The sequence below is a fragment of the Acomys russatus genome, chromosome 20 (genome assembly GCF_903995435.1).
Source record: "Acomys russatus chromosome 20, mAcoRus1.1, whole genome shotgun sequence".
In the NCBI taxonomy this organism is placed as follows: domain Eukaryota; kingdom Metazoa; phylum Chordata; class Mammalia; order Rodentia; family Muridae; genus Acomys; species Acomys russatus.
This window is the reverse complement of record NC_067156.1, coordinates 47,608,901-47,632,640: the sequence shown is the minus strand read 5'-3', so window position 1 is coordinate 47,632,640 and position 23,740 is coordinate 47,608,901. Positions and strand designations below refer to the sequence as shown.

General features: G+C 52.1%; 1 protein-coding gene across 1 annotated transcript; it reads left to right on the top strand.

Moving 5' to 3' along the window:
• Window positions 1–5,980: 5,980 nt before the first annotated feature.
• On the top strand, window positions 5,981–23,345 carry Cdx1 (caudal type homeobox 1). Its single transcript, XM_051163300.1, has 3 exons — window positions 5,981–6,425; window positions 21,719–21,864; window positions 22,320–23,345. Exons 1-3 carry the CDS (start codon window positions 5,981–5,983, stop codon window positions 22,536–22,538), a joined length of 810 nt encoding a protein of 269 aa, XP_051019257.1. The 3' UTR covers window positions 22,539–23,345.
• Window positions 23,346–23,740: the final 395 nt, after the last annotated feature.

The following is a 23,740-nucleotide window of genomic DNA, read 5'->3' as shown; positions in this document are numbered from 1 at the left end:
CCCTCACTGTCAGAGCAGGAAGCAGTGCTCTGGGGGGGGGGGCAGTGCTGAGAGGCCAGGGAAGGGAGCCCCCATGGGAGAAGTCCCCTGTGGAACAGCTCAGCGTCACACAAGCAGGGCCAGCAGCCACTGCAGCTGGCTCTCCCACGCTCCCGGAGCTGCCCTGAAGGCTCCCAGGGCAGGCGTGGGGTGTGAGGAAGCAATAGGCATCCCAGACCTTAGCGCGGCCATCTCACCATCTTGAATGTCAGCAGGGCGTTTTTGTACTCAAGAATAGTCCTCCTGATGATGATGATGACGGACCCAGAGGCTCGAGGGCTGCACAGAGAGGTGCCTAAGCTGCGGGATGCTTGACTCCAGCCTCGCCTCCTCCCCTGCTACACACCATGAGTAGATAGGTAGATCTTCTACCTGTAGCTGGAAAGGCTTAGACTAGAAATCACAGCATGGCGACACTTGGAGCAGGTGTGACATGAGACACCTTCTGCCGAGATTCTTGAGAACTCTTATTGGGCCAGGCTCTAGCTAGTGAAGCATGCCAGGATGGCAGGAGATTTGGAGTTCAAGGCATGTCCATTCACACTTACACCAACTGCCCCCCCCCCACACCACCACCAATGCCATCTCAGGGCCACAGGAACACAGGCACTGTGATGCATCCTGCCATACACAGAAGTCTTTTTTTTTTTTTTTTTTTTTTTAAGATTTATTTATTTAGTATACCATGCTCTGCCTACATATACACCTAGAGGCCAGAAGAGGGCATCAGATCACATTATAGATGGTTGTGAGCCACCATGTGGTTGCTGGGAATTGAACTCAGGATCTCTGGAAGAGCAGTCAGTGCTCTTAACCTCTGAGCCATCTCTCCAGCCCCAGAAATCTTAAAGACCCTTGAAGACCTATTGTATCTCCCTCATGAGAACCCTGGCTCTTAATGTCTAGAGGGGTACAGGACCTGCTTGAGGGCACACAATAGGTCTTCCATGGGGCCTCTCATTTCTACTCTCAGGCTGTCCTGTTTCTCTCATCATGCATCTGCATAAGGGAAGTTAGTTTGCTGGGCATGGTGGTGCACGCCTTTAATCCCAGCACTTGGGAGGCAGAGGCGAGGCGGATCTCTGTGAGTTCGAGACCAGCCTGGTCTACAAAGCAAGTCCAGGATAGCCAAGGCTAAGACAGAGAGACCGTCCCAACACCCGGCCCCAAAAAGGAGGTTAGTTCACTGAGCACCTACTATGTGCCCTCCCACCACCACCCAGAGCTCACCCAGAGCAAACATCAAGGAAACAATGGATTAACAATACTAATTTGTGGTTGTTACAATGAAAGAGATACAGAAATGCCTGGGCTGGACATATGAGGGTTCTTGTTCAGGTCTATGGAAGCTCCTTCTTGGGGGAAGACCGGAGGTTGAAAGGCCACATACAAAGCAAGAATGGGAACAGTGTTTAAAACAAAGGGGACAGCCTTTGCAAAATCACTGAGGCTAGAAAGACCTTGAAGTGGTAGCTTAGAGGAGAGGAAAGATCATGCTGAGAAGTGTAAGGAGCTGGGGATAGTTGGGGGCCAGTGAGGAGGCCTTGGGGCCTAATGTGAGCCTGGCGTCTTCCTGAGGCCAGTAAGCCACTGCGGCTTAAACGTGGATGAGACCAGGTAGCTGAGGGACAGAGTGAAAGCTGAGGCTGGGCTACACGGGAGCTTATGGGCTACTGTGAACCAGAGCTGGGACCTCTAGATTCTGCCCAAGCTTTCACTGAGTCTCTGTGTCTGCTTTCCTTCTTGGCCTGTCGCTCTGCACATCCTTGGGTACAGGACCCCTTCCGATGTCTGGAGAAGGAGGCTACCTCTTTCCCAGTTTCTGAGAAAAACTGTCGCCAGAGACTAGGCAATAAGGGACCAAGTCCTCCTGCCATTGCTCTAGAGTGCCAGCAGGTGGCGACCTCATCTCTAGAGGGGCAGAAGGAAAAGTGGACAGGGTTGAAAGGCCTAACTGGAAGGCAAAAAAAAAAAAAAAAAAAAAAAAGATTCCAGGGACGCCTACTCCGGTGTCCAGCTCACCTCTGTCTCTGAAACATGGACAGCCACCCTCACTTCTGAGGTGAAGCAGGGACCCAGAGAAGGAAACTGACCTGCCCAACGATGCAGAGCAAGGCTGAAACTCTCTTCTGAAACTCTCTTTCTGTTGTCTAGAAAGAGGCTCAGCGAGCTAGGGGCCATGGTGGGTCTGACACTGGCTAGCCCTGATGCCCACTGGCTTCTCTTATGCAAACCTTTTTCAGCAGAAAACAGAGCCCCAGACCTTTCTCTTCCAGAGCCATAAACCAAGTTATCAGCGAGATCTTTATGAGGCCCTCTTCTAGGCACCCCACCCCAGGAGGCCCTGGTGTGAGAGCAGCCTGGAAAGAGAGGTGGGGAGGGAAAGCAAGCTTCCAGTGGGAAGAAGGAGGAAGGAGGGGCCCAATAAACAGCCATGCCCAGAGATAAGGGGGCTGCCTGAAGGAAGAGGCTGCTTCAGGATCGGGGGGGGGGGGGGGGGGGGGCTGCTGAACACAGTGGTACAGCCATCGGGTTTGCTACCAATCCTGGCGGGCAAATGTGAGACGGGGCAGGGGCTCAACATCAGATGGCAGGCCAGAGGTGGGGTAAAAGGCACAACAGTATCAGATTGTGGCTTTTAAACAGGGTTAATACCTTTAGTTAGGGAAGTGTGGGAGCCACATCCATGATGCTAAAGCCTCTAATCTAGGGGGGTCTACCTTTGGGGGTGAGGGTAAAGGGAGCCTAGAGGTTCTTTTGCATGAAGGAGCCCTAGGAGGAAGAGGAACCAGCAATTTGTTTAAGCAAAATCCAGCTAACAGGTTGTGGGGTTGGGAGGCAGGCACACATTCAGGGTCACTCTCTGTGCTTACCAGTCAACCATCTCTAGAAAGAAAGAAAAACTGCCAGATAGGTCATTGATTTTCTGTGTGACTCCAGGAAGGTGACTTTACCTGTCTAAACTTAATTGTTAATCTGAAGAGGAAAAAAAATGGTGATAGTAAAAGCCTCTATCTCCCTGGACGATGATGAGGCTGAGTGGAGGTGACACGTGCATGGAGTGAGGCATCGCTGTTACCATGTGCTCAGTGCGTAGAAGTCTGCCGTCTCAGAGAGAGGCAGTGACTACTCAGAAAGAAAGGGTGGCACACCCCAGGAGTGCCTACAGAGTGGGAGGGATGTCCACCCTTTGAGGGTACAGTATTGAGAACCTTCCTGAAGCAGGCTCCCCAGGCTTCTCTGCTAAGGTCCCCTGCTACCCTGACCCATCTTTAAGCCCGTCTCTATGTCTCAATCACTCCGGATCCCTGTCCACCTTCCCTCCCTCTCCTGTCCCAGGGCTTGGGAGGGGTAGGTGGGAGTCCTCAGATTGGCTTCCTGTTCTCCACTCAAGCCTGGGTTATCAGCTCTAGGGGAACACAGGTTCCTCACCCCTCAGGGCCTCTGTTCATACTGACCCTTGGACTACAGCACCCTTCCGCACTTACTAGGGCCCTGATGGATGTGTCATCTCCTGCAAGGATCCTCTAGCTTGGCTCCTGACCAGAACCAAGATGGAACATCCCCTTTACTGTAAAGAATAAACTCATGCCTGGCCCCAAGCCCTGAAGTAGCTGCAGGGCAGGGCCCCATCCCACACTAAACATGGTGCCAGCACAAGTGTGTAGGTTAGTGTGTGTACATGTCAAATGGATGAGTACATGAACAAATGAATTTCTAATCCCAAGTGGCAAGCCCTGTGACTAGGCGTGAACCAGCAGATTTGGGATTAGAGGCCACCGATGCCCCACCCAGGCCAGAATGAGATCCCGTGATATAGATGTCCAAAAATTCCTTGCATACCTCCCTCGATGGTAAACTCGCTCTCTGCAACCCCAGTTCAGGCTAGATGGCGCCCTATAGTGAGCACTTCTTCGTTCTGGGCAGGTAGGTTAGACCTCACGCCTGCAGATTTCTTTCAGGTTCCCGGCCTCCTTGGCAGGCCTTCACTTCCCACAGTAGGGGCAGACCTAGTTATCCCAGCAGAGAGCAGAATTCTGCCCCTCCTGGGCGTTATCTTTTGCCTCTGTGTATCTCTCGTTTGGGCCCTCAGGGGAGCCCAGAACTCCAGGTGTCTGCTGATCTGGCAATGTGGCAGGCTTCCTTTGCTGAGACACTATGTGCTCCACTGGGTCATACATTCATCCATGTTGGTGACAACTATCCACCGTCCCTTTTCCTGTCAGCAACCTACCTGAAGCCCTTTCCTCTCTAGGCCTCCCAGCTTTCAGCCACTGAATGGGCAGTTTCACCTGAGCAGGAAGGGGACCAATAGGCTTTCTGCTAGGGGTAGGTGTGACTCTGATCAAGGACACCATCTAGGGCAGATCATCTGTGAAGTCACACAGGGCTTGGCTTTAAAAGATCTCATTAGCCTGAATCCCACCACTATGAGATTCTAGGTCATTTTTGAATGACAACAGACACCCCCACCCCACCCCCACACCGCATTTTCATTTTGCACTGTGTCCTCCAGCAAGTCACAGTGTGATCTCCACTCACCTGCCTGCCTTGAGGTGATACTGGCTGACCCTGTAAAGAGAAAGAAAGTCTAAGAGCTAAAGGCCTGTTTCCACCTTCGTTTGAGGGCTCACACATCTTGCACATTTCATGGTCCTAGAACATGAGAGAAGATCAAAGCTCAGAGGACTCTTCTACACACTGCCTTCCCGGAGCGGTACAGGCACATATCCTGCCTGAATCCCCCTCCCCCAATTCCTCAGCCGTGCCCCCTTCCACCCCCAGTCTCAACTATCCCCCACTTCCTGTTCAGTTAGCTGTGGATTACCTGCGTGTCTTCAATGGACTAGGAAAGAAGACACGGGCACTTAAAATGTCAGCGGGACTCCTTCCGTAACCAACAAGGGTTCATCAAGCGAACTACAGAAAAATCACATTTTTTTTTCAATCAGTAGGAGCACATTAAATACAAACTGCAATAGATAATACTCAGAAATTTGTCCGTGTATTTTAGAGACGCAGGCTGACACGTGTAGGGGGAAAGTGACATGAAGCCTGAAATTTGTTTTAAAATGCTTTAGGGAAAAGGAAGTAGATGAGAAAAGGTGACAGAAACCTGATAATTACAGAAGCTGCGTGGTGGGTTCGTGATGCAACTCTGCTTTTGTGTATATTTGAAACTTCCCAACAATGATAATGAAAGGTAAGGAGACATCAGGAGTTTGTGAGGTTTCCCAAGGTGTCCCCAGAAGACCCCCTGGCCCACAGCTTTGAGAAATTTCTCTGGGGAGCCAACAAGGGAAACACAGTAGCTTGCAGACTGGCTATCTGCATATGCACATTTCCCACAGCTTTCATCTGGGACCCGAGGGGTCGTGACCCTTACCCCCTCAACTCCTCACAAGACGCCCTCTACCTTACAGACGGAACCCCGTTTGAAGTCAGCCTTGCTCTCACCCGTACCTCAAGCTAGTTGTCACTGCCAACAGCGCCACAGGCTCCCTGTGCTGTGTGAGGCTGACCTACGTTCCCCCCTCCCAAACCCCCGCCCCAGGGAGCCAGTTTCTCCACCTGTAACCCGGTGGTGGGGAGGTCCCCAAGACCACCGAAGGAGGAGTGCCTGGATCTTCATCCAGGCCGCGCCCTCTGGGTCCCCAGCCCACTAGCCCATCCACCTCCCGCTTAGGGCGGCAATTTGTCTCCTTTTGAACCCCCTCGCCCGACGGGCTTCCCCCTTTGATTCGCGGCCCCGAGGCTTCTCCCCGCTTTGAAATGCAAAGCCGCCCGGCTGGGGCCGCGGACAGCCCGCGGCTATAAAAGGCCGGGGTGGGGCGGGCGCGGCGGCGGCCGCGGGTCCAGGTGAGCAGTCGCTGGTCGTCGGGGCGGCCGGCCGGCGCGGCGGCTCCAGGGCCCAGCATGCGCGGGGAACCCTGCGGTCACCATGTACGTGGGCTATGTGCTGGACAAGGACTCCCCGGTGTACCCGGGCCCTGCCAGACCCTCCAGCCTCGGCCTGGGCCCTCCGGCCTACGCGCCCCCCGGCCCGGCGCCGGCACCCCCTCAGTACTCAGACTTCGCGGGTTACACGCACGTGGAGCAGGCGCCCGCACCCCCTCCGACATGGGCTGCGCCCTTTCCTGCACCCAAGGACGACTGGGCAGCTGCCTATGGCCCGGGGCCCGCGGTCCCCGCCGCCAGCCCGGCCCCGCTGGCCTTCGGGCCCCCTCCGGACTTTAGCCCGGTGCCAGCGCCTCCCGGGCCTGGTCCCAACATCCTGGCGCAGACCCTCGGCGGCCCGGGCGCACCGTCCTCGCCTGGAGCTCAAAGGAGGACACCCTACGAATGGATGAGGCGCAGCGTGGCGGTCGCAGGCGGCGGTGGCAACGGTAAGGACCCTTCTCCTGCCTGAGCCTACAGATGGGCTCCTGGCCCTGGCAGGTGCCCGAAGGCCCAGGCCGCCCTCTCTTTGACCTCTGTCCTAGCCCTGATTGGCTTCTCTAGAGTGTGGCCCAAGACCACAACCCAGGAGAATCATTTTGTTTTGCCCATCTTGATCTCTGGGCTTTGAGACTTTCGAGTAACCCAACTGAAAACCCTTGTATATAGCTGGAGAAACTGCTACCCCGCAAAAAGGGGACATGGGTCTATGTAAGTGACAAGGCCGGAACTGGAAGGCCAGATGCCAAGTCTCCGCAGCAGCACTGGCACTGGTGGTCTTCCGAGCTTCTTACAGCCCTAACCTCGCCACATACACACACCCAAGCACCAACTGCTGTGGGAACACGGATCTCCTTCCTCTCTGGGACCAATTAGCTCCCTATCCTAGGAAGAGATAGGATCCTATCCTTACGTTGACAAAGTCCCCTTTGGTTACATTGACATAGGGGGTTCCTACCTAGCCTCCCCAGGACTCTCCCTGAACTCTTGACCCCGGGGGAGGGGCAGAAGGAGCAATTGGGAAGGTGGCTGCTATTTGGTTCCTTAGTCTGTGAAGCTGCTGCCCCCGGGCAGGCCTCTCTGATCCACCCTCTTCAAAGGCAGGGGAAGGGGCTGGACAAAGGCTCAGCTTAATGACGACAGCCTGACCTTTATGGGTGTCCCCCCCCCCCCCTTTGTCATGTAACTGCTCTTGCTGTAGCTCAGTAGTGACTCCTGTTGGCAGGAAAGTGAACAGGGCATCTCATTGTCCAGATTGTGTTTGGCCTGTCCTGACAAAGGCCACCTGGCCTTGAGGGCGGGAAGCTGGCCTGCCTACCCTTTGATGTCCAGCCCCTCCTTCCCTTCCCCCAGCTGGGAGCAGGGCCTGAGACTTCCTCCACCTCCTCTCCCTTCCGTCCATTTCTCCCACATACACCCATTTACTCCCCTGGGCAGCTGCCCCGGGAGGGTTTGATGCCCAGCTGCAGGCCTTGGTTGTAGTCACACCCCTCCTTAGAAGTGCAAGGGATACAGAATCTCCTGTCTGTCTGCAGAGATATTCGAGGGGCAAGGCAGGGCCACTCACCTTCTGTGCCTTGAGTAAGAGCAGCCAATGATGATATGGAACTCGCGCATTAGATACTGCTGTGGGTATGATCTTCCCTGTGTTTGGAAGGTGAGAAAACTAGGGTACAAAGAAGACAAATGCTGGCCCAAGGCCACAGCCAGGAACTGGTGAGGCATCCTGAGCACTGTACCTGTGTTCTACTCCTTGTGTGTCTGTTTTGGTGATGGATGAGCCACCTTTTCTGGGCCTGTGTTTTATGGTCAATGAAAGAAAGCACAGTAAGAGGTTGCGTGGTGGTTTGTATCCTGCGTCAAGCTACAGAAGAGCCTTGAAAAAGCTGATGGAGAAAATGTTCCATCCTTTGGTGTTAGATGGTGTGTGTTTGGGGGGTCACTCTGAAGCCTTGTTTGTGAAGGGGGATGGCAGCTTTACATTGGATGACAGGAGAGGGCCCTTCGTCCAGCAGCCTGTAGTCTGACATGGAGGCCTAGGAAGGAAGGCACCTTTCCCATCTTTCACTAGCCGCTTCCTGTTGGTCAGGTGACTCGGGAGAGGGATGAAGAGGTTCCCCTCAGGGAGAGCCCTGGAGAAAGGCTGGCACTATGAAGTGGTGTGAGTAGGAAGGAGTGGGTAAGTCGGGTAATGGAGCGTCTGCCAGCTTGGGTGACGTTTGAGGTCACACAGACCCCATTTACCTTTGGGCATGAACTTCCAAGCCCAGCTTCACTCTTGGGCACCTGTCACAGATAGACTGTTTTCTGCATATAGATGAGGCTGTGCATGCCCAAAGGCAAAAGGGTTTTTCCTCTTAGCAGGCTTGGGTTCCTGAGGCTCCAGGAAGGGGATTCTCAGGAGCCAGAGTAGACACATTTGGTTGAGGATGCAGGAGTCTGGGCCTTCTGGTCTGTTTAAGCCATGTGACTCTCACCAATGCTCCTGAAGTAGGGCAGAGTGGGAGCTGGGGGAAAGGTATACAGCCCTTCCCCTCCTCCTCTTTGACTCAGTTTCTCCTTCTGAGCACTAAAGGCACAGGTTTCCAGAGGTGGCTCTTGTGCAGTGCTGTTGGCTGGGACAGCTTAGGGAAGTTCACTGTGTATCCCCACTGACACTGGCAACACAGTGTTCAGCCTGCTACCTTTCTTCGTTCCTTTGCGCTCCTGACAGTCTAGAGTATCTGCATTGGTCAGATGAAGAACAGATGCCCTGATGAGGAGAGAGAGGTTTCCAATATCATTTAGGCTGAACAGCACCCTGCTTCCTCAAGGCTGTGAGACTCTGTAGCACCAATGCTTGGCTCCCACCCACCTCTTGACCGCCCCCCAGCACCTCCCCCCCTCCCGGCCACTATGCTCCAGCACCCAGCCCTCTTTTAATGCTTCAGGCCAGGAAGTCTTGCTTCAGGTCCATGTACACATTTTCCCCCTCTTCCCTCTGACTCTACATGCCTGGCTCCTTGTCCCCCTTCAGTATGTGGCTAAATGAGAGGTCCTCTGTGGTCCCCAAATCAGATGCTCCTCCGCCACTCCCTCTGATGATTTCTACTGGGTGCCCTTAAGACCTCTGACAAATTCCAACTTGTTTTCTTTTTGTTGTTGTTGTTTTCTTTGTTTTTTTGTTCTGTTTTGTTTTGTTTTTCTCTGTGTAGCCTTGGCTGTCCTGGACTTACTTTGTAGACCAGGCTGGCCTTGAACTCACAGAAATCTGCCTACCTCTGCCTCCCGAGTGCTGGGATTAAAGGTGTGGGCCACCACTGCCAGGCACTTCTGACCTTTCATGAGTACCTTTTGAACCTACCTTCTGAACCACTGCCAGGCTTCCTTTATTAGGGCACATTGCTGCTTAAGAGCAACCCCTGGGTCCCCATTTCTGGATGCCCTGTTTCTGTGGCATCTACAGACCAATTCTTTGCTGAGGACACTCTCCCAGTAGTTTGCTTAGAAGCCCAGAGACTATTGGAGACTCTTTAAGGTGAGGCTTGGGAGACTTAGCTCTGGAAATGCAATTTTCTAAGATGCTACATAGCCAGAGGCACATCAACCTGGATTCTTTCTCCTCCTCTTCTTCCTCCTTCTCCTCTTCCTCTTCGGCCTCCTCTTCCTCCTCCTCCTGTTCCTCTTCCTCCTCTTCCTTCTCCTGTTCCTCTTCCTCTCCCTCCTCCTTTTCTTCCTTTTCCTCTTTCTTTTCTAATTCTTCCTTCTCCTCCTCCTCTTCTTCTTCTTCATAGTTTTCTGAGACAAGGTTTCTCTATGTAGCCCTGGCTGCCTTGGAATTCACTCTATAGGCCAGGCTAGCCTCAAACTCAGAGATCCTCTGCCCCTGCTTCCCTAATGCTGGGATTAAAGGTGTGCACAACCACCACCCAGCCTTTTGGTTATCTTTGTTGATGTTATTGTTTTAAAGAATTCTACTTATCAGTTCTGGAAGTTGCATGTCACAGCACGTGTGGCATTCAGAGGACAACTCCATAGAGTTGGTTCTCTCCTTCCGCTCAAGGAATCAAACTCAGGTTGTCAAGACTTGAGTAGCAGAAGCTTTTAGCCACTGAGCCTTTTCTCTGGGCCCCTAACTTGGATAATTGGTGCTTATGAAGCACAGCGCAGCACTGCAGGTAGCTGATGCCCAGTGACAGTTCTTGGCAGGTGTGAACAGGCCTAAACTCACAACTTTCTGCATGTACCTCCTGAGCCCTTTATCTGCCCTGCCTTTTCTTCCCTCTACTGTATCTTTACCAGTTCAAAGGCTGCCTCTTCTAGGAAACCCTCCTTGATTCTTCCCACTCCGAGTGCTGCCCTTGGAGTGAAGGACAGTTATAACCTACTAATGACCCCTAGCCTTATCTGCTTTGATTAGGTCATTATTCCTTTCACTTGCTATCTGTAATCCCAAGGGCCAGTCTTAATCAATGCCTTCCTGCCCTGCTTTGCACATAGTAGGGGCACATCATGCAGGCGCTGTGCAAAGACCTTCTGGGCCACTTTACTTAGGTCTCTTAACTGCCTCAAGGGATGAAAGGGCCTATTATTGGACACATTTTACAGATAGAATTAAAGAGGCTTAGAGAGGCCATGTGGCCTGCCTGAGCTCACACAACTAGGGTATGGTGGCATACGGTTCCAACCAGGACCCACACAGCCTGTCTTGGGTTTGTCAACCAAAGCAACAATCTCAAGGACCCAGCCCCAGATCGCCCCTCTGCTGCATGCTCTCCAGCCAGTGCCCACCCAGGTAAGGACAAAGAGGCCAGCAGGAAGGAGCTGGGTGAGGTGGGAGGAAAGGAGAGTGAGAGAAGGAGAATAGGCTCTGCAGGGAGGACTTTTTAAAAAGCTGGCTTTCCCTGTAGCAGAAGCTGCACCTGACACCTCAGCTCTCAGATGTAGCTGGGAATGACCTACTTAGAAAGTGGCAGGAGTTGTGGAACGTGTCCCTTCTTTCCCCCAGCAGATCTTGTGCTTAGAGCCTCAGACTAGACAGCTTTGTTAGCAGCAGGGACCAGCTTTGGGAAGGAAGGCCTCTTCCTGGACAGGCCTTGAGCTCCTGGGATTCACAAGCAGCCATAGCATCTGGAGTCAGAGTCACTGCCATGTTTTACTACCCTTTCCCTGTGTCTCTCCTTAGCCCTCATCTTTGCATGAGCAGAGTGGAGAAGCGTGAGCTTGCCACTCTGTGCTTGCTACCCTCATGCCTGCCTGGGCTCTGAAATAAAACCCAGACCCCTCAGCCAGAGGTTGTTAGTCCTCCAACCACAGCTTGTACCTCCCCCTACTCCATCTCTTCTTCTCTGCATCCATTCTTCCAGGAAGTCAGGCAATGGTGTTCTGTTCTGTGCTGAAGATTCTGTTGGGTGATGGGCACTATGGCTGAACAAAGGTGGCATCAGCTACCCCCAGGGACCTGGTACTCAGCTCCCCGCTCTAACCACCCCCCATCTGAGGGTCTTTGCGGAAGTGTTTTTCTCTCTCTCTGGAATATTGTTCCCCATATGTGACATGGAAGCTTCCTTCTCAACCTTCAGGTCTTGCGGACTGTATGCCACTCCCTCCAAGAGATCTCCCTCCAACCATCATAGCCCAGCCTCGGCTCCTTATTCATGGTCCTCTGCACTCCTGATCAGTTGGTAGTTGCTTGATTGGCGTGCTTGCTTTTCGCATGTCCTGTCACAGGAGCAGGGACCAGATCAGTGCTAAGCATTTGGCATAGTCAGGACGAAATGAGCTGGTGTCTCCCACACACTTCCAGGTGTGTGTGCTCAGCCCCTCTTCAAATGCAGCCATACTGGCCTGGGACTGGGATGCTTCTCAACTAACTGGCTTTGAGGCTAAGGGAAGGATGAGGAGGCAGTAGTGACAGGTAGGAAAGGCTGCCTTAGAGGCTGAGCCATGGGCTGAAGGGACGGAGCTGTGCACTGGGCTGAGGGTCTTTGTAGAATAACCTTGGAAACATGAGATTGGCAGGAGCTGCAGCAGTGTACACTCTGCTGTGGGGTGAGCTGGGTAGCTTGGGTTCCTGGTCCCCAGTGGGCAGAGCAGTGGGGGTCTCATAGAACTTCTTGTCACTGGGGAAGTGCACCAGATCTGGACTGTCCAGCAGCCAGCCACCAGAGCATACAGTGGTCGAGCACTTAGAATCTGGTTAATGTGACAAGGAAAACAAATAAAAACAATGACAAAAGGGCTCTAGTGGCTTACCTGGGGACAGACCAGCAGTGCACGGCCAATCTACGTGAAGACTTTCAGGACCATCAAACCCTAAACTTTAAAAATTATTGTTTTATGTGCATGAATGATTTGCTTGTGTTTATGTCTGTATCCCACATGTGGCCCTGGTACCTGTGGAGACCAGAAAGGAACATCGGATCCCCTGGAACTAGACTTACAAATGGTTGTGAGCCACCACACCACATGGGTGCTGGGAATCAACCCAGCCCTCTAGAAGAGCAGCCAATGCTCTCAACCTCTGAGCTTGTCTCTCCAGCCCAAGACTCTAAAGTTCCTCCCAAAGCCAGGTCTGGTTGTGGGTCTCAAGGAAGATATGGCGGTCAAGATACACACACGGCTTGAGGGCCTCAGGGTGTGTGGTTATGATAGATGACTCTGAGAGGGAAGAGAAGGTGGTTCAGGAGGCCCCTGGTTTCCTCACACTTGGCTATGCTTAACCCACCCCTGCCAACTTCATTGTCCCTCCAGGGCCTGGGTGAGGTACCATGACAGGATAGTCGGTAGTTGCCCCTCAGACAACAAAGGACACATGGTGGGCTCAGCAGGAAACCCTGTAGCTCCAGAAAGGCTCCCTGGATCCTGAGGATGGGCAGGGCTGCAACTACTGCCGCAGAGACCCTGCCACAGGTGACACAGATGGGGGAAACAGGCTCAGATTGAGACTGCACGGTAACCGGTGGCCTAATCAGTTCTCCACACTCCAGGGTGTTCATTGGCATTTGACTTCTCATCAGGCAACATTCCTCCTATTCCCAAGGGAGTGCTCCAGCATCCTCTTCTGCAAATAGATCAGTTCTTCTTTTTTGGGGTCCATAGTTCTTTGCCCTTTACAAACTGTCTTCACATCTCTTCTGTGTGCTCTACAGGGAGGGGACCTAAAGAAGCTCAAACACCTGTCTGGTTCTTCCGGTAAGGATACAGACTGGCCACCTCCCGGCTCTCTGTCTTGGTGCTAGGTTTGGGTCCTTAGCGAGTACCTACCCTTTGCAGGTCTTGGTAGAGAGCAGAGAGCTAATACCGCAGGGGTGCTGGTACCCTGTTACTTTTTGGTAGCTCTCTCACGTTAATCTGGATGACACCCCAGGGGTCTTTTAAAATTAGGTATACAGTGCTCTGCCAGCATGTACACCTACATGCCAGAAGAGGGCACCAGATCTCATTATAGATGGTTGTGAGTTGCCATGTGAGTGCTGGGAATTGAACTCAGGACCTCTGGAAGAGCAGCCAGTGCTCTTAACCTCTGAGCCATCTCTCCAGCCCCCCTCCCCAAGGGTCTTATATTAAAGCTATGTGTATGCTCAGCATACTTGCAATTCTTCCTTTTCATCTATCTTTTCTATACAAAAGATGTCCACCCTAATCTTGTCCATCCAGTTTTCCCTCGGTAGATAGGGACGTGGAGGCACAGAATGGAGAAGGGGATCCTACTAAGAGTCAGGGGCAGCACTGGCACAAATCACCCACACCAAAACCTAGTCTCTTGTGCTCTCCCTCAGTCTCCACAAGGCCTGGGAAAGGCACTGGCCAATGGTGCTCAGGGGTTGGCTAGGAAGCTGTCTTCTAGTTGGTCCTCCAACTACCTTTGACTCCCCTCCATCTTTCTTTCCTTCTCTTTGTTCCTTGGCTTGGCAGCTGTCCTCATCACATGACCCAGTGACGTTTCTGGACCTGTTTTGAAGTGGGACCCAATGGCTTCCTTTCCCACCTTCCCTAAGCATGCCCCAAACAGGCACCACAGACTTAGGTGGGCAGGCCATTGCTCCCTGCTCTACTGGGCTGGAGGGTATGTTGGTGTGCCCTCCCTTTGCATGTACCTGGGTAGTGGGTGAGCAGTGAGTTGCACAATACTTGAGCATAGAGGCCCTGTGGTCTGTTATAGTTCAATGGAAAAAGCACCTCATGTATAGGAAGTTCTGGGTTCCGTACCCTGGTGCTGACACCCATTCCTCATCAGGAGAGACTGAGACCCACAGATAAGGGTCTTGCTTAAGAACACTCCAGCTGGAGCTTGCTAAAGACAGTGGTGTAGCTGAGAGACAGAGCTGGGCTTGATCCTCAGACAAACACACACACACACACACACACACACACACACACACCAAAATGGGAGAGAAAGTCCCAGACCTGGAAAGAACCAAGCAATAGGTATTTTTAACAAACTTTCATACATGCATGTGTGTGTATATGCTTGGGTGGGTGGGTGGGGGGTGGCATCTTAATATACAGCCACTTGAGGTGGCCCACCCAGTGAGAGATCACAGATGGTCTGGGCTGGACTTGAGGCCCATGTACTGATAATGAGAGCTAGCCAGCCCTTGGAGCCACAAACCCAGATGTAAGGGCTGACCTAGACAGCACTTGACTTTCTGGGAGTCAGTTTATCTTGGTGCAGAGGCCAGGCTCTTGTCTGTCCTGGGCTGGATGAGGGCCACAGTACAGGCCACCAAAACTCTATCCCTGTCTTCCAGCTGGGCAGGCCTGTTGTCTAGGCTCTCAGACTGGGAAATCAGCCTTAGAGTTGTTATTTCAGCAACAATAACAAACACAATCTAAGAGTCAACAAACATTGGGAGCCTTCTGCTTCCAAGTTGGAAGGAACCTTACAAATCCAGCATACTGCTAGGACACAGCCCTGTTTCCTGGCATTCCTACAGGGGGCCACCCCACCACCGCTGTGAAAGAGTGGGCCCTATCCCTCCCTATCTGTGTACCTGCCGTATGCCGGGTATTGCACAAGGGGCCCTTCCCATGCTCCTGTACACCCCACGCCTGCAGAGGACTGTGGGAAACAGTCTTCTGTGTAATAGGTTCTACTGTGTTTCTGAGAACAAATAGCCCTAGCTTTTAAATCATGTTTAACTACATTTGTTTGGGCCTTGTAGGTCCCAGGGATAGAATTCATGTCCTTAGGCTTGGCAGTAAACACCTTTCCTAAACCATCTCCCTAGCCTTAGATAGTCTTGTTTGGTAGATAAGCCTCAATTAGCCCTAGTTTTTGTATGTAAAACTGGATATACAGGGGCTGGAGAGATGGCTCAGTGGTTAAGAGCACTGACTGATCCTCCAGAGAATCTGGGTTCAATTTCCAGTACCCACATGGCAGCTCACTACTGTCTGTAACTCCGAGATCTGACACCCTCACACAGACATACTTGCAGACAAAACACCAATGTTCATTTTTTTTAAAAAAATTGGAAGCCAGGTTGGTGGCACACGCCTTTAATCTCAGGAGGCAGAGGCAGGCAGATCGCTGTGAGTTCGAGACCAGCCTGGTCTACAAAGCGAGTCTAGGACAGCTAGGGCTACACAGAGAAACCCTGTCTTGAAAACCAAACCAAAACAACAACAAAAAGAAATTGGAAACTCAGCCAGTCATGGTGGTCCACACCTTTAACCCCAGCACTTGGGAGGCCAAGGCAGGCAGATCTCTCTGTGAGTTTGAGGACAGCCTGGTCTACAAAGCAAGTTCTAGGACAGCCAGGGCTGTTAGACAGAGAAACCCTGTCTCAAACAACAAAACAACCAAAAATCCAAAACAACCAACCAACCACACGAACAAACAGACCAACAACAGTTTACATTAAACCATCCCATGTGTTGTTGAGGCACATACACAATGTGTTTGGCCCATGGCTACAGTGGCGTCCTTAATGGTTAGATATCTCCATATTACAGATAAAGAAAATGGGGCTCAGAGAGGTGGGAAGATGATCCTCAACCACCCTGACATGTAGGTGCCCTGACCATCCCTAGAGTTCCTCCTTGTTCAAACAACCGCATATCAGAGACACCTGGAGAGCTGACCAAGGACAAACCCCAGGAGCCATGGTCAGCCTTAACCCACTGCAAATCTGGGGACCAGGACTTGCAGGACAGCTCACCAGGAGTACTGAGGCTAAGGGCCAGGCACTGAGAGCTGGCTGCCCGTTGGCTTCCCTGGACCTTGAACTGCACATACTTTAGAGATGTGGGGTTCCACTCCATGCCTCTTGTGACAACCTGTTCCACAAGGATGAGACATTCCACCTGTGTGTGACAGAACCAGAGCAGAGGGCAAACCTTTCACTTAGCTGACTCGGCTGAGGTTCTCCCCACTGCGCTCGGCCCTGAAAGTCTGCATCTTCTCCCCCTTACCTAGTTTCACTGGCATCTTGCCTAGAAATCACTCATCCTTTGTCTGGGAGTGGCTGGCCCCTCATCAGACACCTGTTACAGGAGCCTGAACTTCCCCCTTAGCCCCAGTGTCCCAGGGGCCTGTAAATCATTCACCCTGGCCTCCCTCCCTGCTCTGTTCCGCTCATGCACCACCTTGCCTTTCCTCTCTGGCTTCCAGAGGGGACACAGGTGCTCACAAAAGCTTATCAGGGAGGACACAGTTCTGTCTAGAGCTGTGGAACGCAGGGTTCCTGACTGTCACTGAAAATACAGTTTCCAAGGATGGGGGAAAGGCTCACAAGGCCCCACCCCTGGTGGAAAGTTGATGGCTGCTGGGGAAAGGAGTCATTTCTTGTTGGTGTGGCCACTGTAGGTTGTCCATGCTTCCGTGGATGACCCCACGCCCATGGGCATGCAAACAATGATAAGTGAATTCTAGGTTACAGGAAAAGGAAGAGGAAGAAGAGGAGGGAGCTGGGCAGATGAACTTGGGAAGGAGAGACTCAATCCTAGGGGAGCCGGAGGGACAACACAGGCCTGGATATGAGACCAAAATCCATTGGGGCCATGTATGAAGTTCTCAAACAGTCAAACAGTAAATAAAAATAGAGCTCTGGGGCTTGGAATGTACTCAGTAAAGTCTTAGCATGCACAGAACCCTGGCTTCGATTCTCAGCATAAGGCAGGGGTACACACAGGATCAGGAGTTTAAAGCTGCGTAGTGAGTTCAAGGCTACCTTGTGCTGGAGACCCTATCTTTATTAAGAAAAAATAAATTAGAAGGCAGGCCTGGTGGTTTAGATCTGCAACCCCACACACAAGAGGCCAAGGCAGAAGCTTTCAAGTTCAAGAACTGCCTGGGCTACAATGTGAAGTCAGGGTTTACCTGGGTAACGCTGTCTCGAGGTTTAAAAAGCACAAAAGGAGCTGGGGTATGTCCTTATGGTAGAATGCTCACGTAACTATGATGAGGCCCTGGGGTCAATCCCAGCACAGTAAAAACTGAGACCCTGAAGACCCTCTCCTCCCTATGGCTTTCTACCTCCACTTGCCTTCCCGGAGGTGGCGCTTCTGTTGTTGGCTTCTTGTACATATCTTTAGAAACAACAAAACCAAAACTAAGTCTAAAACCATAAAGTTATATGCTATCTAAAGTTACACAAATATGATGACGTTTGGCAGGCTGTTTTTTTTTTTTTTGGCAGGCTGTTTTGATTTGTTTCTTTGAGACAGGTTTTCTCTGTGCAGCTCAGACTATCCTGGAACTCACTCTGCCTCCTGAGTTCTGGTATTAAAGGCGTACACCACCACCTCCTGGCATTATGGCAGGCTTTTTAGGTTTCACATTTAAAAAAATTATGTATTTGTGAGTGTGTGTGTGTGTGTGTGTGTGTGTGTGTGTGTGAGTTCATAAACAGATGTGTTCACCTGTACTTGGCCATGTGGAGACACTGAGTAGCTTTCTCTATTGCCCTCCAAATTGTTTTTTGAGGCAGGGCTTCTCACTGAATCCAGAGCTAACCATTTCAGCTACACTAGCTGGTCAGTGAGCCCAGGGATTCACTCGTCTCCACCCTACACCCCCATAACTGGGATTACGGGCATGGGAGCCACCATAAGTGGCTTTCTCATGAGTGGTAAGGACCTGACTCAGCCCTCATGCTCTGCAGAGAGCCATCTCCCCAGCCTGGTAGCAGGCTTTCCTTACAGCACCCCGTGTCTTAACGCTTGCTCAGTGATCCTCTCCATGGGCGGTCCGTGTCTTAGTTGAGTGGCTCCCTACTCATAGACATGGACACTGTTTTTCTTGTGCTGGTAGTGACATTCAGAACCGTGGGCGGTTGTCTGAGATTCTGTCGTAGAAGTAGAGCTTAGGGCCCACAGCTCTGTGCATAGTTGGGCCTCTAGGAGGGCGCTCCAGTTAGTGCTCACCCCGGACAGTATGTGGGAGTCCTTGGTTTCTGGGCCATCCAGTTAATCAAACATTTTGTTCACTGTCAGGCTGTTTTCCTAGTCCTAGAATCAATCTGGACTAGATTAATTTAAGCAGCTGGACTAGATAGAAGTTGGCTGGTTGGTTCCCAATCCTATCAACTCCTCTCCAGGCCTACAGACTAGGGCTCCACTGACCCAGCAGACCCTGAGTCTGTCTAGTCTCCATTCGGCAGAGCCAGCTGGAGATCAGAGTGCTCTCCTCTAGGTTCAATACCAAGCTGATGGCCTCAGTGCACAGCTTTCTGTGCCCTGGCTGCCACCTGTAAAGGACTATTGTAGGTCCCTACTGCTTACCACGAGGAGTGGGGGACAGACGCAGAGATGAGACAGACAGAGGCCAAGCAAGCTAAGTATTAAGGGAAAAACTGCAAGCAGAGCTCCATCTGTTGCCCAGCCATCCTCTTGGAGACAGCTAGGGAGTCTCCCTGGCATTTCAAAATCCCAGCCCAAGACCCTCAACCTCAGCCCAGGCTTCCCAGTCTACCCTTGCCATGGTCTGACGCTCCATTCCAGGGGATGGACACAGAGGCATGACCGGCTCTGTGAGCTTCTATTGTCAGCATTTAGGATATTGGGCAGCTCAGTGGTACCTAAGGACGGTGAGATGGGAGTTGTGCATTGGAGGCAGCAGAGAGAGCTCTAGAGTAGAAGGTAAGGCATGAGCACATGTGTACCCACTTGCCCTCTTGTGACCCTGACTCCGCAGGGAGGGTGGACTTAATCTAGCAGGAGTATCTAACCTTTAGACATTATTACATTACGTCATAATCTGAAGATGTGTAAGGCTGCATCCACAGTTAACATGGAACACTTGTGACCCACAGTTGCAATTGGAAACTCCTGGAGGAACTCTCAGGCCTCTTAGTTAGACCTCCAGCAGCCACATGACCACCTTGAACCATGATGGCCTCTTCATCTGTAAGATGGCAAGGGACTGAAATCCCAAGACCCCTAGCTCTAGCTAGTGACCCTAGTGTGCTGTGGTGGTAGTAGCCTCAGGCAGAGCTGTTTCTGAGCCAACATTGACTTTTCTAGGTCAAGGAGGAGCCCCCATCTGGAGCCAAGGCCTCAGCAGCCTCTCCCTCAGCCCCTCCTCTAACCAGGCCTGGCCGAAGCTGTTGGCTGTCTTGTGCTCTATCTCTGCTGTCAGGTGGTACTGTGAACTTGGTACATCTGGAAGTGGCCAGTGTGCTTCCACTGCTCTGGCAGAAAACCAGGGAGAAGCTGCCTAGGAACAGCTGTGGTCTCCTATTCCCCACTGGCTGGAGAAGAGCCTAGGTCTGTCCTGCCAAGCTGTGTGGGATGGATGGGTGGAGATGGGGCCAGATGCAGGTCTTTAGTGCAGTGGCATGGGGGAGACAGGCTGTTTGTGGGCACTTGGCAGGAGGGCTTTCAGGGTTACAGCAAGATCCGTTGTGCCTGGTGTGTGCCTGCCTGCTGTCAGCATGCACCTTCTAGTTTACCCATGGGTTTAGCTTCTTATAGAGAAAGCTGATGTCCACCCGGGCCTTGTACCGTAATACTTGCCCCAGACAACCCCCCCAAGCTAAGCTCCAAAGACAACCCCAATGTTTATAACCTCAGACAGGACTTAAGTCTAGCTCCTGGCCCAGGCAGCACCGTCTAAAAGCCAAGTCATCACTCTCTTGTCCTAAGACGTGGCAGTTCTCCCTGTACCTCTTCTTCCTGCCCTCCGACCCCAACTTTCCACACAGCAGCCAGAAAAACATGAAAGCCTGCAGCAGACCACGTGCCCCCTCTGCTTAGAGAGCTCTGCAGTGGCTCCCATTCCAGACAGAGTAAAACCTAAGCCCTTTCCCTTGGCATCTGCCTCATCCCCTTTGCTCCTTGCACTTTTGTCCCACCAGCTTCCTTGTCCACTCTCAGACATGTTTACACTCCATGTTCACTCCACTAGCTTCTGTTTCTCTAGGTCTCTGCATGCTTTTTCTCTTTCAGTTGGGCTTCAACAGCTACTGTGTTAAATATTTGATTTTTTTTTTTTTTTTTTTTTTTTTTGAGACAGGGGTTCCACTATGTTCCCCAGGGTGGTTTTGAATTCCTGGATTCAGCTGGGCATGGTGGTGCACACCTGTAATCCTAGCACTTGGGGAGGCAGAGGCAGGCAGATCTCTCTGAGTTTGAGGCCAGCCTGATCTACAAAGCGAGTCCAAGACAGCCGAGGCTACACAGAGAAACCCTATCTCTGAAAAAGGAAGGAAGGAAGGAAAGAAGGAAGGAAAGAAGGAAGGAAGGACATGAATTCCTAGATTCAAGTGACTAGGTGCCTGCCATCTGACTCAGCTATCACCACTCTGTTCGAAGCCCCACCCCTCCCCACTGCCAAATTCTTTGTCTTCTTTCTTTTCCTCAAAATATTTGCCAGCGAACAAAGCAAACACTTTCCATTTTTTATTTCCTTTTTTTCTGCCTCCGTCCCTAGCATCCAAGCAGGGACTTTTCATTTTGTTCCCTGCCCACCACACCGTGTAGCCTGAGATAAGAGCTAGGTTTCTCCAGTGGAGTCACTGCTGGCCTGTCCCTAGACATAGAAGAAAGTGTGGACAGCTCGGGCCACTCAGCCTCTGGCCCCCAGTGCAACCCTAGAGTAGGGCATGGTGTCCTGGGTGTCCTTCTGGGCAGCTAGCAGACCACAGATCTACCAGCAGCCCTGGGCCTTTCTGTCTTACTTTGGGCTAGCATTAAATAGAACTGGGGAATACCCTCCACCCCCGCCCCAAGCCCAGGGTACTTTCCCTCCATCATTGTGTCTTCCCTGCACAAGAGGGAGGTTGTCTGTCAAGCCCCTTTAGTCTCAGTCTACCCTCACCAGCCAGGTGTCCCCTTCATGACACTGGTGCTCAGATGTTATGGTCTGGGGACCCCTGAGTCAAAACCATCTGGAGAGTTTTCTTTTGTTTGGGGTTTTGAGACAGGGTTTCTCTGTGTAGCCTTAGCTGTCCTGGACCATATTTGTAGATCAGGCTGGCCTCAAACTTACAGAGATCCACCTGCCTCTGCCTCCCAAGTGCTGGGATTAAAGGTGTGCACTAGATACCACGCCCAGCTGTGTATCTGGTTTTGTTTTGTTTTTTAATGTGCATTGGTGTTTTGCCTGCATGTATGTCTGTCAGGGTGTCAGATCTTGGAGAGTTTGTTGCCACACAGCTCTGAGGTCTTCTGAGTGAACAATCAGGGGGTCTCCTGAAGCCTCACCCTTCACAGCTGACATGGCAGCCTTGTCATCCGCTTCCTCCCAGGGGCTGCCTGGCCCTTCTTGAGCATTCCACCACACTCACCTTCCCTCATTGCCCCTTCTGCTCCTCAGGTAAGACTCGGACCAAGGACAAGTACCGTGTGGTCTATACAGACCACCAGCGTCTGGAACTGGAAAAGGAGTTCCACTACAGCCGGTACATCACCATCCGACGCAAGTCGGAGTTGGCTGCTAACTTGGGGCTCACAGAGCGGCAGGTATGTGGGTCCTCCACCTCAGTTCAAGTAGCAGGGCCCAGAGTCGAGCTTTCAGGCTGCCATGCAGGGACAGAGCACACAAAAAGAGAACAGAGAGATTGTCTCTAGACTACTGCCACAATACTACACACTGGACCACTGCCACAGCACCAACTAAACCCCCACATCGCTACACACACACACACACACACACACACACACACAGGCTACAGTGGGCAGTGATCAGTGCTATTCAGATACAAAGGAAGGGCGGTCACAGGACACAGGGGCTCTGGAGTAATGGGGCCTTGGAAAAGGGAGGAAGGAGGTTACAGAGAAGGGTGTCTGGGCACAGGGAGAATGTGTTTTAGTCCCTAGGGCCTTGGCTGGAGCAGGAAGTGGACCATACAGACCACCTCTCCCCCAACACAGCTCCCTCCTAACACCAGCTGCACAAATTCTCTGCAATCCCACAGGTAAAGATCTGGTTCCAGAACCGTCGGGCCAAGGAGCGCAAAGTGAACAAGAAGAAGCAGCAACAGCAGCCGCCCCCGCTGCCTCCCACACAGCTGCCCCTGCCCCTGGATGGCACCCCCACACCATCAGGGCCACCCCTGGGTAGTCTGTGCTCCACCAATGCAGGCCTTCTGGCCAACCCCTCCCCAGTGCCTGTCAAGGAGGAGTTTCTATCTTAGCCTCTTCCAATCTGGGGCCCAGGGATCTAGGGATTTGAATGATGGGCACCTGGCTTTGCTGGGGCCCAAGGAGCCTATTCTGAGTTCCATCCCTGTTGCTGACCTTTGGGGTCACTGTGGACAATTTGCCTACCTGGGACAAGTATCTTGCCCACTCCCTGTCTCCCCTCAGCTGGGCTGTGTGAGGACCCTGTTGCATGAGGACCTCTTGTGTTCTAGGCCACGGGGTGCTGGGGAGCCCCAGTGAGAGCTCTCAATCACCTGGAGACATCTCAAGATCCAGAGGGCTCAACAAGCTGGCAAGACAAGGTTGAGGCTCCACCTCCTCCTCCTCCAAGTGTTCAGAGTGAGGTGGGAGGCTGCTGCATGGACCGGACTCGCCTTGGAGAGAAGAGTCAGTGTAGACTCCCGTATGACACACAAGGATATATGTCTCACCTGTCTCCTCCTGCAGCCTTCCCTCCACCTGCCCTAGCACCCCATGCTCTGGCCCTGCCCAGCCTGGAGGTGATCACAAAGGCATCAGGACAGAGCAATTGGCCACTGATCTTGAGGCAGAACTTGCTCCCTCCCTGGTACTTCAGGGAGGCCTGTGGATGGAAGGGAAGCCTCTCAGGGTTGACTCAGACAGGGTCCACATACCTGTTCATGCCCATCTCCCCACAGGCTGTTCATCACACCTTGGGAGCCCCCAGACCATAGGGAACTCACAGCTGGACAGGGGTTAATGGAGTGGGATCTCTTGGATGCAGCTTCAGGAATAAATTTTCCCCTTTTAAACAATTTATAAGAATCATACATAGCATTAAAGGAATTTTTTAAAAAAAAGTTTAATCACCATCATCCTTTTTCATGGTTGTGTGTCTCCTCTCTATTCTGTAGTCGCCCCCCCAACAAGGTCACCTTTAAAACATAGCAGATCACGCATGACCCCCAAGGCAAGTCTGAAGCTGAAGAAATGCTATCTGCCCACTTTCTGAACCATTTGGACGCTTTCAGTTCAGGCTTTTCATTCAGACTGTGCTCTTATGTGGCAGGCATGGCTGGGCCTGGGAAGCACACAGTCCTTGCCCTAGGAAGTGCCCAGCCCAGTGGGAAGAGTGCCACACATGCATAATGGTGGAAATATAATAAAGATAAGGGCCAGTCAGAACTTTGTTCTGGACATGGCAGGAACCACCGTGTCTATAGCAATGGACAGC